General features: G+C 42.0%; 1 protein-coding gene across 1 annotated transcript in view; it reads right to left on the reverse strand.

Annotated features, from left to right (window-relative positions):
- LOC124285664 (enolase-phosphatase E1-like) overlaps positions 1–17768 on the reverse strand; it is a 71062-nt gene that overhangs the window by 16866 nt on the left and 36428 nt on the right. The window contains exons 9-11 of the mRNA XM_046721937.1: positions 1760–1820; positions 1567–1576; positions 1220–1274 (exon numbers count right to left, since the gene is read on the reverse strand). Coding sequence (XP_046577893.1) covers positions 1220–1274; positions 1567–1576; positions 1760–1820 — 126 coding nt within the window. The remainder of the gene's footprint in view (positions 1–1219; positions 1275–1566; positions 1577–1759; positions 1821–17768) is intronic.

Raw genomic sequence — 17768 nt, forward strand, 5'->3', positions numbered from 1 at the left:
GTCATTCCAGCAGTGGGTAAACCTATGAATCTCCCACACCATCCCTGTCTCATGACAACCAGGCAGACCAGCAGTGGGTAAACCTATGAATCTCCCACACCATCCCTGTCTCATGACAACCAGGCAGACCAGCAGTGGGTAAACCTATGAATCTCCCACACCATCCCTGTCTCATGACAACCAGGCAGACCAGCAGTGGGTAAACCTATGAATCTCCCCATCCCTGTCTCATGACAACCAGGCAGACCAGCAGTTGCTAAACCTATGAATCTCCCCCCCATCCCTGTCTCATGACAACCAGACAGACCAGCAGTTGGTAAACCTATGAATCTCCCACACCATCCCTGTCTCATGACAACCAGGCAGACCAGCAGTGGGTAAACCTATGAATCTCCCACACCATCCCTGTCTCATGACAACCAGTCATTCCAGCAGTGGGTAAACCTATGAATCTCCCCCCCATCCCTGTCTCATGACAACCAGACAGACCAGCAGTGGGTAAACCTATGAATCTCCCACACCATCCCTGTCTCATGACAACCAGGCAGACCAGCAGTGGGTAAACCTATGAATCTCCCACACCATCCCTGTCTCATGACAACCAGGCAGACCAGCAGTGGGTAAACCTATGAATCTCCCACACCATCCCTGTCTCATGACAACCAGGCAGACCAGCAGTGGGTAAACCTATGAATCTCCCCCACCATCCCTGTCTCATGACAACCAGGCAGACCAGCAGTGGGTAAACCTATGAATCTCCCACACCATCCCTGTCTCATGACAACCAGGCAGACCAGCAGTGGGTAAACCTATGAATCTCCCACACCATCCCTGTCTCATGACAACCAGGCAGACCAGCAGTGGGTAAACCTATGAATCTCCCCCACCATCCCTGTCTCATAACAACCAGACAGACCAGCAGTGGGTAAACCTATGAATCTCCCACACCATCCCTGTCTCATAACAACCAGACAGACCAGCAGTGGGTAAACCTATGAATCTCCCACACCATCCCTGTCTCATAACAACCAGGCAGACCAGCAGTGGGTAAACCTATGAATCTCCCCCACCATCCCTGTCTCATGACAACCAGGCACACCAAGAGCCCGACTAGCCACACTCTCTAACAACCACGAGGAAGTGAAAACCTATTCCGATCAAAATGAATGATGAACTCTGTACTGGTGCCCTTTTTACTTTCCTGTATCCCTCAACGTACCTGGTAGCTGATGTTGCTGGATACAGCGCCTACTGCTGGGGACGGCTTCATCTCTCTACAACATCACATCAGGATCATCATGAGCCACTTCCAATGAATGGCATTACATGACAGGTAGAAATTACAAAACTGGTGGACTTTGCACAAAGGTGTATCAGCATTTACTTTTCTGTGAAGACTACAATATTTACGGATTTTCTTTTGTAGTGCGAGGACTACTGTCCTGATGCCCCTTCACCAAAACAATCCCTCTCAATAAAACAATCATGACAGTGGATCTAGAAGCACTTTGAGGAATGGGAATGGTAGTACTAAATTGTGTGTCTTATGTCTAAACATACACATACACTCTGATGACTGTACAACAAAGGTAATTAATTTACAAGGCCAAATTGAGTACCCACTGGAAGCCACACTGATTCTCTATGTATGGTTACAAAGTAAAAGTCTATTTGGTCTAAGGCTTGCTACCACACAGTAAATTCTTTCATATGATCTTGGGATTTTGGTAGTTATTTCTGTGAGAGTGAGCAGCCTTACCTGTGTGATGGCGGGGGGTGGGCAGGGGCCGTGGGGACATACACTGCCTGGGACCAGATGCCTGCAAGTAAACAATTCATCGGAATGAACTCATATACCAGTAGCTAAGCTGATTCTACATCAATTCATATATTCCAAGGTAATATTCAAGATGGCCTGTAAATATCAGGCAAAAACTGATCGGTACAAAAAGCAACATTCAACATCATCAGGGCAAGATGATGTACAATCAAACACTTTCAGTCAATGGTAGCATAAGCATTATCAGGGCAAGATGATGCACAATCAGTCACCTTTAGTGGTTGGTAGCACAAGCAGCATTCAACATCATCAGGGCAAGATGATGTACAATCACACACCTTCAGTCAATAGTAGCACAAGCAACATTCAACATCATCAGGGCAAGATGATGTACAATCACACACCTTCAGTCAATAGTAGCACAAGCAACATTCAACATCATCAGGGCAAGATGATGTACAATCACACACTTTCAGTCAATGGTAGCACAAGCAGCATTCAACATCATCAGGGCAAGATGATGTAAAATCAGTCACCTTCAGTCAATGGTAGCACAAGCAGCATTCAACATCATCAGGGCAAGATGATGTACAATCACACACCTTCAGTCAATAGTAGCACAAGCAACATTCAACATCATCAGGGCAAGATGATGTACAATCACACACCTTCAGTCAATAGTAGCACAAGCAACATTCAACATCATCAGGGCAAGATGATGTACAATCACACACTTTCAGTCAATGGTAGCACAAGCAGCATTCAACATCATCAGGGCAAGATGATGTAAAATCAGTCACCTTCAGTCAATGGTAGCACAAGCAACATTCAACATCACCAGGGTAAGATGATGTACAATCACACACCTTCAGTCAATGGTAGCACAAGCAGCATTAAACATCATCAGGGCAAGATGATGTACAATCACACACCTTCAGTCAATGGTAGCACAAGCAACATTCAACATCACCAGGGTAAGATGATGTACAATCACACACCTTCAGTCAATGGTAGCACAAGCAACATTCAACATCATCAGGGCAAGATGATGTACAATCAAACACTTTCAGTCAATGGTAGCACAAGCATTATCAGGGCAAGATGATGTACAATCACACACCTTCAGTCAATGGTAGCACAAGCAACATTCAACATCATCAGGGTAAGATGATGTACAATCAGTCACCTTCAGTCAATGGTAGCACAAGCAACATTCAACATCATCAAGGCAAGATGATGTACAATCACACACCTTCAGTCAATGGTAGCACAAGCATTATCAGGGCAAGATAATGTACAATCAGTCACCTTCAGTCAATGGTTGCACAAGCAACATTCAACATCATCAGGGCAAGATGATGTACAATCAAACACTTTCAGTCAATGGTAGCATAAGCATTATCAGGGCAAGATGATGCACAATCAGTCACCTTTAGTGGTTGGTAGCACAAGCAGCATTAAACATCATCAGGGCAAGATGATGTACAATCACACACCTTCAGTCAATGGTAGCACAAGCAACATTCAACATCATCAGGGCAAGATGATGTACAATCAGTCACCTTCAGTCAATGGTAGCACAAGCAACATTCAACATCATCAGGGCAAGATGATGGACAATCACACATTTTCAGTCAATGGTAGCACAAGCAGCATTCAACATCATCAGGGCAAGATGATATAAAATCAGTCACCTTCAGTCAATGGTAGCACAAGCAACATTCAACATCACCAGGGCAAGATGATGTACAATCACACACCTTCAGTCAATGGTAGCACAAGCAGCATTCAACATCATCAGGGCAAGATGATGTACAATCACACACCTTCAGTCAATAGTAGCACAAGCAACATTCAACATCATCAGGGCAAGATGATGTACAATCACACACTTTCAGTCAATGGTAGCACAAGCAGCATTCAACATCATCAGGGCAAGATGATGTAAAATCAGTCACCTTCAGTCAATGGTAGCACAAGCAACATTCAACATCATCAGGGCAAGATGATGTACAATCAAACACCTTCAGTCAATGGTAGCATAAGCATTATCAGGGCAAGATGATGCACAATCAGTCACCTTTAGTGGTTGGTAGCACAAGCAGCATTCAACATCATCAGGGCAAGATGATGTACAATCAGTCACCTTCAGTCAATGGTAGCACAAGCAGCATTCAACATCATCAGGGCAAGATGATGTACAATCACACACCTTCAGGCAATAGTAGCACAAGCAACATTCAACATCATCAGGGCAAGATGATGTACAATCACACACCTTCAGTCAATAGTAGCACAAGCAACATTCAACATCATCAGGGCAAGATGATGTACAATCAAACACTTTCAGTCAATGGTAGCACAAGCAGCATTAAACATCATCAGGGCAAGATGATGTAAAATCAAACACTTTCAGTCAATGGTAGCACAAGCATTATCAGGGCAAGATGATGTACAATCACACACCTTCAGTCAATGGTAGCACAAGCAACATTCAACATCACCAGGGTAAGATGATGTACGATCAGACACCTTCAGTCAATGGTAGCACAAGCAGCATTAAACATCATCAGGGCAAGATGATGTACAATCACACACCTTCAGTCAATGGTAGCACAAGCAACATTCAACATCACCAGGGTAAGATGATGTATGATCACACACCTTCAGTCAATGGTAGCACAAGCAGCATTCAACATCATCAGGGCAAGATGATGTACAATCAAACACTTTCAGTCAATGGTAGCACAAGCATTATCAGGGCAAGATGATGTACAATCACACACCTTCAGTCAATGGTAGCACAAGCAACATTCAACATCATCAGGGCAAGATGATGTACAATCAGCCACCTTCAGTCAATGGTAGCACAAGCAACATTCAACATCATCAGGGCAAGATGATGTACAATCACACACCTTCAGTCAATGGTAGCACAAGCAGCATTCAACATCATCAGGGCAAGATGATGTACAATCAAACACCTTCAGTCAATAGTAGCACAAGCAACATTCGACATCATCAGGGCAAGATGATGTACAATCACACACCTTCAGTCAATAGTAGCACAAGCAACATTCAACATCATCAGGGCAAGATGATGTACAATCACACACTTTCAGTCAATGGTAGCACAAGCAGCATTCAACATCATCAGGGCAAGATGATGTAAAATCAGTCACCTTCAGTCAATGGTAGCACAAAGCAACATTCAACATCACCAGGGGTAAGATGATGTACAATCACACACCTTCAGTCAATGGTAGCACAAGCAGCATTAAACATCATCAGGGCAAGATGATGCACAATCACACACCTTCAGTCAATGGTAGCACAAGCAACATTCATCATCACCAGGGTAAGATGATGTACAATCACACACCTTCAGTCAATGGTAGCACAAGCAGCATTCAACATCATCAGGGCAAGATGATGTACAATCAAACACTTTCAGTCAATGGTAGCACAAGCATTATCAGGGCAAGATGATGTACAATCACACACCTTCAGTCAATGGTAGCACAAGCAACATTCAACATCATCAGGGCAAGATGATGTACAATCAGTCACCTTCAGTCAATGGTAGCACAAGCAACATTCAACATCATCAAGGCAAGATGATGTACAATCACACACCTTCAGTCAATGGTAGCACAAGCAGCATTCAACATCATCAGGGCAAGATGATGTACAATCACACACCTTCAGTCAATGGTAGCACAAGCATTATCAGGGCAAGATAATGTACAATCAGTCACCTTCAGTCAATGGTTGCACAAGCAACATTCAACATCATCAGGGCAAGATGATGTACAATCAAACACTTTCAGTCAATGGTAGCATAAGCATTATCAGGGCAAGATGATGCACAATCAGTCACCTTTAGTGGTTGGTAGCACAAGCAGCATTAAACATCATCAGGGCAAGATGATGTACAATCACACACCTTCAGTCAATGGTAGCACAAGCAACATTCAACATCATCAGGGCAAGATGATGTACAATCAGTCACCTTCAGTCAATGGTAGCACAAGCAACATTCAACATCATCAGGGCAAGATGATGGACAATCACATTTTCAGTCAATGGTAGCACAAGCAGCATTCAACATCATCAGGGCAAGATGATATAAAATCAGTCACCTTCAGTCAATGGTAGCACAAGCAACATTCAACATCACCAGGGCAAGATGATGTACAATCACACACCTTCAGTCAATGGTAGCACAAGCAACATTCAACATCATCAGGGCAAGATGATGTACAATCACACACCTTCAGTCAATAGTAGCACAAGCAACATTCAACATCATCAGGGCAAGATGATGTAAAATCAGTCACCTTCAGTCAATGGTAGCACAAGCAACATTCAACATCATCAGGGCAAGATGATGTACAATCAAACACCTTCAGTCAATGGTAGCATAAGCATTATCAGGGCAAGATGATGCACAATCAGTCACCTTTAGTGGTTGGTAGCACAAGCAGCATTCAACATCATCAGGGCAAGATGATGTACAATCAGTCAACTTCAGTCAATGGTAGCACAAGCAGCATTCAACATCATCAGGGCAAGATGATGTACAATCACACACCTTCAGTCAATAGTAGCACAAGCAACATTCAACATCATCAGGGCAAGATGATGTACAATCACACACCTTCAGTCAATAGTAGCACAAGCAACATTCAACATCATCAGGGCAAGATGATGTACAATCAAACACTTTCAGTCAATGGTAGCACAAGCAGCATTAAACATCATCAGGGCAAGATGATGTAAAATCAAACACTTTCAGTCAATGGTAGCACAAGCATTATCAGGGCAAGATGATGTACAATCACACACCTTCAGTCAATGGTAGCACAAGCAACATTCAACATCACCAGGGTAAGATGATGTACAATCACACACCTTCAGTCAATGGTAGCACAAGCAGCATTAAACATCATCAGGGCAAGATGATGTACAATCACACACCTTCAGTCAATGGTAGCACAAGCAACATTCAACATCACCAGGGTAAGATGATGTACGATCACACACCTTCAGTCAATGGTAGCACAAGCAGCATTCAACATCATCAGGGCAAGATGATGTACAATCAAACACCTTCAGTCAATGGTAGCACAAGCATTATCAGGGCAAGATGATGTACAATCACACACCTTCAGTCAATGGTAGCACAAGCAACATTCAACATCATCAGGGCAAGATGATGTACAATCAGCCACCTTCAGTCAATGGTAGCACAAGCAACATTCAACATCATCAGGGCAAGATGATGTACAATCACACACCTTCAGTCAATGGTGCAATAAGCAGCATTCAACATCATCAGGGCAAGATGATGTACAATCAAACACCTTCAGTCAATGGTAGCACAAGCATTATCAGGGCAAGATAATGTACAATCAGTCACCTTCAGTCAATGGTTGCACAAGCAACATTCAACATCATCAGGGCAAGATGATGTACAATCAAACACTTTCAGTCAATGGTAGCATAAGCATTATCAGGGCAAGATGATGCACAATCAGTCACCTTTAGTGGTTGGTAGCACAAGCAGCATTAAACATCATCAGGGCAAGATGATGTACAATCACACACCTTCAGTCAATGGTAGCACAAGCAGCATTCAACATCATCAGGGCAAGATGATGTACAATCACACATTTTCAGTCAATGGTAGCACAAGCAGCATTCAACATCATCAGGGCAAGATGATATAAAATCAGTCACCTTCAGTCAATGGTAGCACAAGCAACATTCAACATCACCAGGGCAAGATGATGTACAATCACACACCTTCAGTCAATGGTAGCACAAGCAACATTCAACATCATCAGGGCAAGATGATGTACAATCACACACCTTCAGTCAATAGTAGCACAAGCAACATTCAACATCATCAGGGCAAGATGATGTACAATCACACACTTTCAGTCAATGGTAGCACAAGCAGCATTCAACATCATCAGGGCAAGATGATGTAAAATCAGTCACCTTCAGTCAATGGTAGCACAAGCAACATTCAACATCATCAGGGCAAGATGATGTACAATCAAACACCTTCAGTCAATGGTAGCATAAGCATTATCAGGCAAGATGATGCACAATCAGTCACCTTTAGTGGTTGGTAGCACAAGCAGCATTCAACATCATCAGGGCAAGATGATGTACAATCAGTCACCTTCAGTCAATGGTAGCACAAGCAGCATTCAACATCATCAGGGCAAGATGATGTACAATCACACACCTTCAGTCAATAGTAGCACAAGCAACATTCAACATCATCAGGGACAAGATGATGTACAATCACACCAACACTTCAGTCAATAGTAGCACAAGCAACATTCAACATCATCAGGGCAAGATGATGTACAATCAAACACTTTCAGTCAATGGTAGCACAAGCAGCATTAAACATCATCAGGGCAAGATGATGTAAAATCAAACACTTTCAGTCAATGGTAGCACAAGCATTATCAGGGCAAGATGATGTACAATCACACACCTTCAGTCAATGGTAGCACAAGCAACATTCAACATCACCAGGGTAAGATGATGTACAATCACACACCTTCAGTCAATGGTAGCACAAGCAGCATTAAACATCATCAGGGCAAGATGATGTACAATCACACACCTTCAGTCAATGGTAGCACAAGCAACATTCAACATCACCAGGGTAAGATGATGTACGATCAGACACCTTCAGTCAATGGTAGCACAAGCAGCATTCAACATCATCAGGGCAAGATGATGGACAATCACACATTTTCAGTCAATGGTAGCACAAGCAGCATTCAACATCATCAGGGCAAGATGATATAAAATCAGTCACCTTCAGTCAATGGTAGCACAAGCAACATTCAACATCACCAGGGCAAGATGATGTACAATCACACACCTTCAGTCAATGGTAGCACAAGCAACATTCAACATCATCAGGGCAAGATGATGTACAATCACACCTTCAGTCAATAGTAGCAGCAAGCAACATTCAACATCATCAGGGCAAGATGATGTACAATCACACACTTTTCAGTCAATGGTAGCACAAGTAGCATTCAACATCATCAGGGCAAGATGATGTAAAAATCAGTCACCTTCAGTCAATGGTAGCACAAGCAACATTCAACATCATCAGGGCAAGATGATGTACAATCAAACACCTTCAGTCAATGGTAGCATAAGCATTATCAGGGCAAGATGATGCACAATCAGTCACCTTTAGTGGTTGGTAGCACAAGCAGCATTCAACATCATCAGGGCAAGATGATGTACAATCAGTCACCTTCAGTCAATGGTAGCACAAGCAGCATTCAACATCATCAGGGCAAGATGATGTACAATCACACACCTTCAGTCAATAGTAGCACAAGCAACATTCAACATCATCAGGGCAAGATGATGATGTACAATCACACCTTCAGTCAATAGTAGCATTCAGCAACATTCAACATCATCAGGGCAAGATGATGTACAATCAAACACTTTCAGTCAATGGTAGCAACAAGCATTAAACATCATCAGGGCAAGATGATGTAAAATCAAACACTTTCAGTCAATGGTAGCACAAGCATTATCAGGGCAAGATGATGTACAATCACACACCTTCAGTCAATGGTAGCACAAGCAACATTCAACATCACCAGGGTAAGATGATGTACAATCAATCACACCTTCAGTCAATGGCACAAAGTGGCATTAAACATCATCAGGGCAAGATGATGTACAATCACACACCTTCAGTCAATGGTAGCACAAAGCAACATTCAACATCACCAGGGTAAGATGATGCAATACGATCACACACCTTCAGTCAATGGTAGCACAAGCAGCATTCAACATCATCAGGGCAAGATGATGTACAATCAAACACTTTCAGTCAATGGTAGCACAAGCATTATCAGGGCAAGATGATGTACAATCACAATCACACCTTCAGTCAATGGTAGCACAACAGCATTCAACATCATCAGGGCAAGATGATGTACAATCAGCCACCTTCAGTCAATGGTAGCACAAGCAAACATTCAACATCATCAGGGCAAGATGATGTACAATCACACCTTCAGTCAATGGTAGCACAAGCAGCATTCAACATCATCAGGGCAAGATGATGTACAATCAAACACCTTCAGTCAATGGTAGCACAAGCATTATCAGGGGCAAGATAATGTACAATCAGTCACCTTCAGTCAATGGTTGCATAAGCAACATTCAACATCATCAGGGCAAGATGATGTACAATCAAACACTTTCAGTCAATGGTAGCATAAGCATTATCAGGGCAAGATGATGCACAATCAGTCACCTTTAGTGGTTGGTAGCACAAGCAGCATTAAACATCATCAGGGCAAGATGATGTACAATCACACACCTTCAGTCAATGGTAGCACAAGCAACATTCAACATCATCAGGGCAAGATGATGTACAATCACACATTTTCAGTCAATGGTAGCACAAGCAGCATTCAACATCATCAGGGCAAGATGATATAAAATCAGTCACCTTCAGTCAATGGTAGCACAAGCAACATTCAACATCACCAGGGCAAGATGATGTACAATCACACACCTTCAGTCAATGGTAGCACAAGCAACATTCAACATCATCAGGGCAAGATGATGTACAATCAATCACCTTCAGTCAATAGTAGCAATAAGTAACATTCAAACATCATCAGGGCAAGATGATGTACAATCACACACTTTCAGTCAATGGTAGCACAAGCAACATTCAACATCATCAGGGCAAGATGATGTAAAATCAGTCACCTTCAGTCAATGGTAGCACAAGCAACATTCAACATCATCAGGGCAAGATGATGTACAATCGAAAACACCTTCAGTCAATGGTAGCATAAGCATTATCAGGGCAAGATGATGCACAATCAGTCACCTTTTAGTGGTTGGTAGCACAAGCAGCATTCAACATCATCAGGGCAAGATGATGCAATCAATCAGTCACCCTTCAGTCAATGGTAGCACAAGCAGCATTCAACATCATCAGGGCAAGATGATGTACAATCACACACCTTCAGTCAATAGTAGCACAAAGCAACATTCAACATCATCAGGGCAAGATGATGTACAATCAATACACCTTCAGTCAATAGTAGCACAAGCAACATTCAACATCATCAGGGCAAGATGATGTACAATCAAACACTTTCAGTCAATGGTAGCACAAGCAGCATTAAACATCATCAGGGCAAGATGATGTAAAAATCAAACACTTTCAGTCAATGGTAGCACAAAGCATTATCATCAGGGCAAGATGATGTACAATCACACCCTTCAGTCAATGGTAGCACAAGCAACATTCAACATCACCAGGGTAAGATGATGTACAATCACACACCTTCAGTCAATGGTAGCACAAAGCAGCATTAAACATCATCAGGGCAAGATGATGTACAATCACACACCTTCATTCAATGGTAGCACAACAACATTCAACATCACCAGGGTAAGATGATGTAACGATCAGACACCTTCAGTCAATGGTAGCACAAGCAGCATTCAACATCATCAGGGCAAGATGATGGACAATCACACACATTTTCAGTCAATGGTAGCACAAGCAGCATTCAACATCATCAGGGCAAGATGATATAAAATCAGTCACCTTCAGTCAATGGTAGCACAAGCAACATTCAACATCACCAGGGCAAGATGATGTACAATCACACACCTTCAGTCAATGGTATAAACAAGCAACATTCAACATCATCAGGGCAAGATGATGTACAATCACACATCTTCCTTCAGTCAATGGTAGCACAAGCAACATTCAACATCATCAGGGCAAGATGATGTACAATCACTCACACTTTCAGTCAATGGTAAAAGCACAAGCAGCATTCAAACATCATCAGGGCAAGATGATGTAAAAATCAGTCACCTTCAGTCAATGGTGGCACAAGCAACATTCAACATCATCAGGGCAAGATGATGTACAATCAAACACCTTCAGTCAATGGTAGCATAAGCATTATCAGGGCAAGATGATGCACAATCAGTCACCTTTAGTGGTTGGTAGCACATAGCAGCATTCAACATCATCAGGGCAAGATGATGTACAATCAGTCACCTTCAGTCAATGGTAGCATCAGCAGCATTCAACATCATCAGGGCAAGATGATGTACAATCACACACCTTCAGTCAATAGTAGCACAAGCAACATTCAACATCATCAGGGCAAGATGATGTACAATCACACACCTTCAGTCAATAGTAGCACAAGCAACATTCAACATCATTCAGGGCAAGATGATGTACAATCAAACACTTTCAGTCAATGGTAGCAATAAGCAGCATTAAACATCATCATCAGGGCAAGATGATGTAAAATCAAACACTTTCAGTCAATGGTAGCACGTAAGCATTATCAGGGCAAGATGATGTACAATCACACACCTTCAGTCAATAGCAGCACAAGCAACATTCAACATCACCAGGGTAAGATGATGTACAATCACACACCTTCAGTCAATGGTGCTACAAGCAGCATTAAACATCATCAGGGCAAGATGATGTACAATCACACACCTTCAGTCAATGGTAGCATAAGCAACATTCAACATCACCAGGTAAGATGATGTACGATCACACACCTTCAGTCAATGGTAGCAATGGCAGCATTCAACATCATCAGGGCAAGATGATGTACAATCAAACACTTTCAGTCAATGGTAGCAACAAGCATTATCAGGCAAGATGATTGTACAATCAACACCCTTCAGTCAATGGTAGCACAAGCAACATTCAACATCATCAGGGCAAGATGATGTACAATCAGCCACCTTCAGTCAATGGTAGCACAAGCAACATTCAACATCATCAGGGCAAGATGATGTACAATCACACACCTTCAGTCAATGGTATGTAATACAGCATTCAACATCATCATGGCAAGATGATGTACAATCAAACACCTTCAGTCAATGGTAGCGTTAAGCATTATCAGGGCAAGATAATGTACAATCAGTCACCTTCAGTCAATGGTTGCACAAGCAACATTCAACATCATCAGGGCAAGATGATGTACAATCAAACACTTTCAGTCAATGGTAGCATAAGCATTATCAGGGCAAGATGATGCACAATCAGTCACCTTTAGTGGTTGGTAGCACAAGCAGCATTAAAAATCATCAGGGCAAGATGATGTACAATCACACACCTTCAGTCAATGGTAGCACAAGCACAACATTCAACATCATCAGGGCAAGATGATGTACAATCACACATTTCAGTCAATGGTAAGCACAAGCAGCATTCAACATCATCAGGGCAAGATGATGTAAAATCAGTCACCTTCAGTCAATGGTAGCACAAGCAACATTCAACATCATGGGGCAAGATGATGTACAATCAAACACCTTCAGTCAATGGTAGCATAAGCATTATCAGGGCAAGATGATGCACATGGTCAGTCACCTTTAGTGGTTGGTAGCAAAGCAGCATTCAACATCATCAGGGCAAGATGATGTACAATCAGTCACCTTCAGTCAATGGTGTATCAAGCAGCATTCAACATCATCAGGGCAAGATGATGCACAATCATCACACACCTTCAGTCAGTAGTAGCTGGCAACGGAACATTCAACATCATCAGGGCAAGATGATGTACAATCAATAAGATGTAAATCTTCAGTCAATAGTAGCACAAGCAACATTCAACATCATCAGGGCAAGATGATGTACAATCAAACACTTTCAGTCAATGGTAGCACAAGCAGCATTAAACATCATCAGGGCAAGATGATGTAAATCAAACACTTCAGTCAATGGTAGCACATGCTATTATCAGGGCAAGATGATGTACAATCACGCCTTCAGTCAATGGTAGCACAAGCAACATTCAACATCACCAGGGTAAGATGATGCGCCAATCACACACCTTCAGTCAATGGTAGCTATCAAGCGCATTAAACATCATCAGGGCAAGATGATGTACAATCACACACCTTCAGTCAATGGTAGCACAAAAGCAACATTCAACATCACCAGGGTAAGATGATGTAACAATGCATCACACACCTTCAGTCAATGGTAGCACAAGCAGCATTCGAACATCATCAGGGCAAGATGATGTACAATCAAACACTTTCAGTCAATGGTGCTAACAAGCATTATCAGGGCAAAGATGATGTACAAATCACACACCTTCAGTCAATGGTGCTATCATAGCAACACATTCAACATCATCAGGGCAAGATGATGTACGAATCAGCCAATCTTCTTCAGTCAATGGTAGCACAACATTCAACATCATCAGGGCAAGATGATGCGTACAATCACACAACCTTCAGTCAATGGTAGCATCGGCTAGCATTCAACATCATCAGGGCAAGATGATGTACAATCAAACACCTTCAGTCATTTGCTAGCACGCTACTATATCAGGGCAAGATAATGGCACAATCAGTCACCTTTCAGTCAATGGTTGCATAAGCAACATTCAACATCATCAGGGCAAGATGCCGATGTACAATCAAACACTTTCAGTCAATGGTACATACATTATCAGGGCAAGATGATGCACAATCAGTCACCTTTAGTGGTTGGTAGCAATAAGCAGCATTAAACATCATCAGGCCAAGATGATGCACAATCACAACACCTTCAGTCAATGGTAGCACACAAGCTGCAACATTCAACATCATCAGGGCAAGATGATGTACAATCACACATTTTCAGTCAATGGTAGCATCAAGCAGCATTCAACATCATCAGGGCAAGATGATATAAAATCAGTCACCTTCAGTCAATGGTAGCACAAGCAACATTCAACATCACCAGGGCAAGATGATGCACAATCACACACCTTCAGTCAATGGTAGCACAAGCAACATTCAACATCATCAGGGCAAGATGATGCACAATCACACACCTTCAGTCATTACTAGCGGCTAACATTCATCATCAGGCAAGATGATGTACAATCACACATCTTTCAGTCAATGGTAGCATCAGCAACATTCAACATCATCAGGGCAAGATGATGTAAAATCAGTCACCTTCAGTCAATGGTAGCACGGGCAACATTCAACATCATCAGGGCAAGATGATGTACAATCAAACAATCTTCAGTCAATGGTGGCATAAGCATTATCAGGGAAGCAAGATGATGCACAATCAGTCACCCTTAGTGGTTGGTAAAGCAAATAAGCAGCATTCAACATCATCAGGGCAAGATGATGTACAATCAGTCACCTTCAGTCAATGGTAGCACAAGCAGCTATCTCAACATCATCAGGGCAAGATGATGTACAATCACATCAACCTTCAGTCAATAGTAGCAACGCTGGGGAACATTCAACATCATCGGGGCAAGATGATGTACAATCAATACAACCTTCAGTCAATAGTAGCATCAAGTTAACATTCAACATCATCAGGGCAAGATGATGTACAATCAAACACTTCGCAGTCAATGGTAAAGTCAGCAGCATTAAACATCATCAGGGCAAGATGATGTAAAAATCAAACACTTTCAGTCAATGGTAGCACAAGCATTATCAGGGCAAGATGATGTACAATCACACACCTTCAGTCAATGGTACATTGCACAAACAACATTCAACATCACGCAGGGTAAGATGATGTACAATCACGCACACCTTCAGTCAATGGTAGCACAAGCAGCATTAAACATCATTGGGGCAAGATGATGTACAATCAATACAACCTTCAGTCAATGGTAGCAATAAGCAACATTCAACATCACCAGGGTAAGATGATGTACTCCATCAGACACCTTCAGCTCAATGGTAGCACAAGCAGGGCATTCAACATCATCAGGGCAAGATGATGGACAACGCCACATTTTCAGTCAATGGTAGCTAATGCTGTTATTCAACATCATCAGGGCAAGATGATATAAAAATCAGTCACCTTTCAGTCAATGGTAGCACAAGCTAACATTCAACATCACCAGGGCAAGATGATGCGCCATCATTTAACACCTTCAGTCAATGGTAGCACAGTTAAACATTCAACATCATCATCAGGCAAGATGATGTACAATCATTAACACCTTCAGTCAATAGTGCAGCACAGCTAACATTCAACATCATCAGGGCAAGATGATGTAAAAATCAGTCACCTTCAGTCAATGGTAAAGCATAAGCAACATTCAACATCATCAGGGCAAGATGATGTACAAATAAATTCAAACACCTTTCAGTCAATGGTAGCATGTAAGCATTATCATGGGCAAGATGATGCGTACAATCACACACCTTCAGTCAATGGTAGCAATAAGCAACATTCAACATCACCAGTGGGTAAGGATGATGTACTAAATCGCTAATAACCTTCAGTCAATGGTAGCACAAGCAGCATTAAACATCATCAGCAAGATTACGTATTAATCAATAACAACCTTCAGCCAATGGTAGCACAAAGCAACATTCAACATCACCAGGGTAAGATGATGCACCCATCACATCACCTTCAGTCAATGGTAGCACAAGCAGCATTCAACATCATCAGGGCAAGCATGATTTACAATCAAACACCTTCAGTCAATGGCAGCACAAGCATTATCAGGGCAAAGATGATGTACAATCATCACACCTTCAGTCAATGGTAGCTATTGGGGCTACACATTCAACATCATCAGGGCAAGATGATGTACAATCAGCCACCTTCAGTCAATGGTAGTTATTAAGCAAATGATTCAACCATCATCAGCGCGATGATGTACAATCACACACCTTCAGTCAATGGTAGCATTAAGCAGCATTCAACATCATCAGGGCAAGATGATGTACAATCAAACACCTTCAGTCAATGGTAGCACAAGCATTACTCAGGGCAAGATAATGTACAATCACGTCACCTTCCTCAGTCAATGGTTAAAATTGCTAACATTCCGAACAATCATCAGGGCAAGATGATGTACAATCAAACACTTTCAAATAATGGTGCAGCTAGCGAAGCATTACTTCAGGGCAAGATGATGCACAATCAGCCCACCTTTGAAGTGGTTGGTAGCAATGCTGTTAATTAAACATCATCAGGGCAAGATGATGTACCAATCACACACCTTCAGTCAATGGTAGCAATAAGCAAATATTCAACATCATCAGGGCAAGATGATGTACAATCAGTCACCTTCAGTCAACGGTGGCAGCACAAGCAACATCTCAACATCATCAGGGCAAAGATGCGCCGAATCAACACATTTTCAGTCAATGGTAGCACAAGCAAGCATTCAACATCATCAGGCAAGATGATAAGTAAAATCAGTCACCTTCAGTCAATGGTAGCACAAGCAAAACATTCAACATCACCAGGCAAGATGATGCCAATCAATAACACCTTCAGTCAATGGTAGCACGTTGCTAAATATCCAACATCTATCAAAGCAAGATGATGTACAATCAATAACAACCTTCAGTCAATAGTAGCTAATGCCAAATCATTCAACATCATCAGGGCATGATGATGTAATAATCACACAATTTCAGTAACAATTTGTAAAGCAATAAGCAACATTCAACATCATTCGGTAGCAAGATGATGTACGTATCAAACACCTTCAGTCAATGGTAAAGATAAGCATTATCAGGGCAAGATGATGCACAATCAGTCACCTTTTAGTGGTTGGTATAATAAGCAGCATTCAACATCATCAGGGCAAGCATGATGTACCAATCAGCTCACCTTCAGTCAATGGTGGTGTTAATAAGCAGCATTCAACATCATCAGGGCAAGATGATGTAACAATCAATATCAACCTTCTGTTCAATAGTAGCACAAAGCAACATTCAACATCATCAGGCAAGATGATGTACAATCATCAATAACCCTTCAGCCAATAGTAGTAGCACAAGTTAAACATTCAACATCATCAGGCACATGATGATACCAATCAAACACTTTTCAGTCAATGGTAGCATCATAGCATTAAACATCATCAGGGCAAGATGATAAAATCAAACAATACTTTCAGTCAATGGTAGC

The sequence above is a fragment of the Haliotis rubra genome, unplaced genomic scaffold (assembly GCF_003918875.1).
Source record: "Haliotis rubra isolate DU_JTF1 unplaced genomic scaffold, ASM391887v1 Scf365, whole genome shotgun sequence".
NCBI lineage: Eukaryota > Metazoa > Mollusca > Gastropoda > Lepetellida > Haliotidae > Haliotis > Haliotis rubra.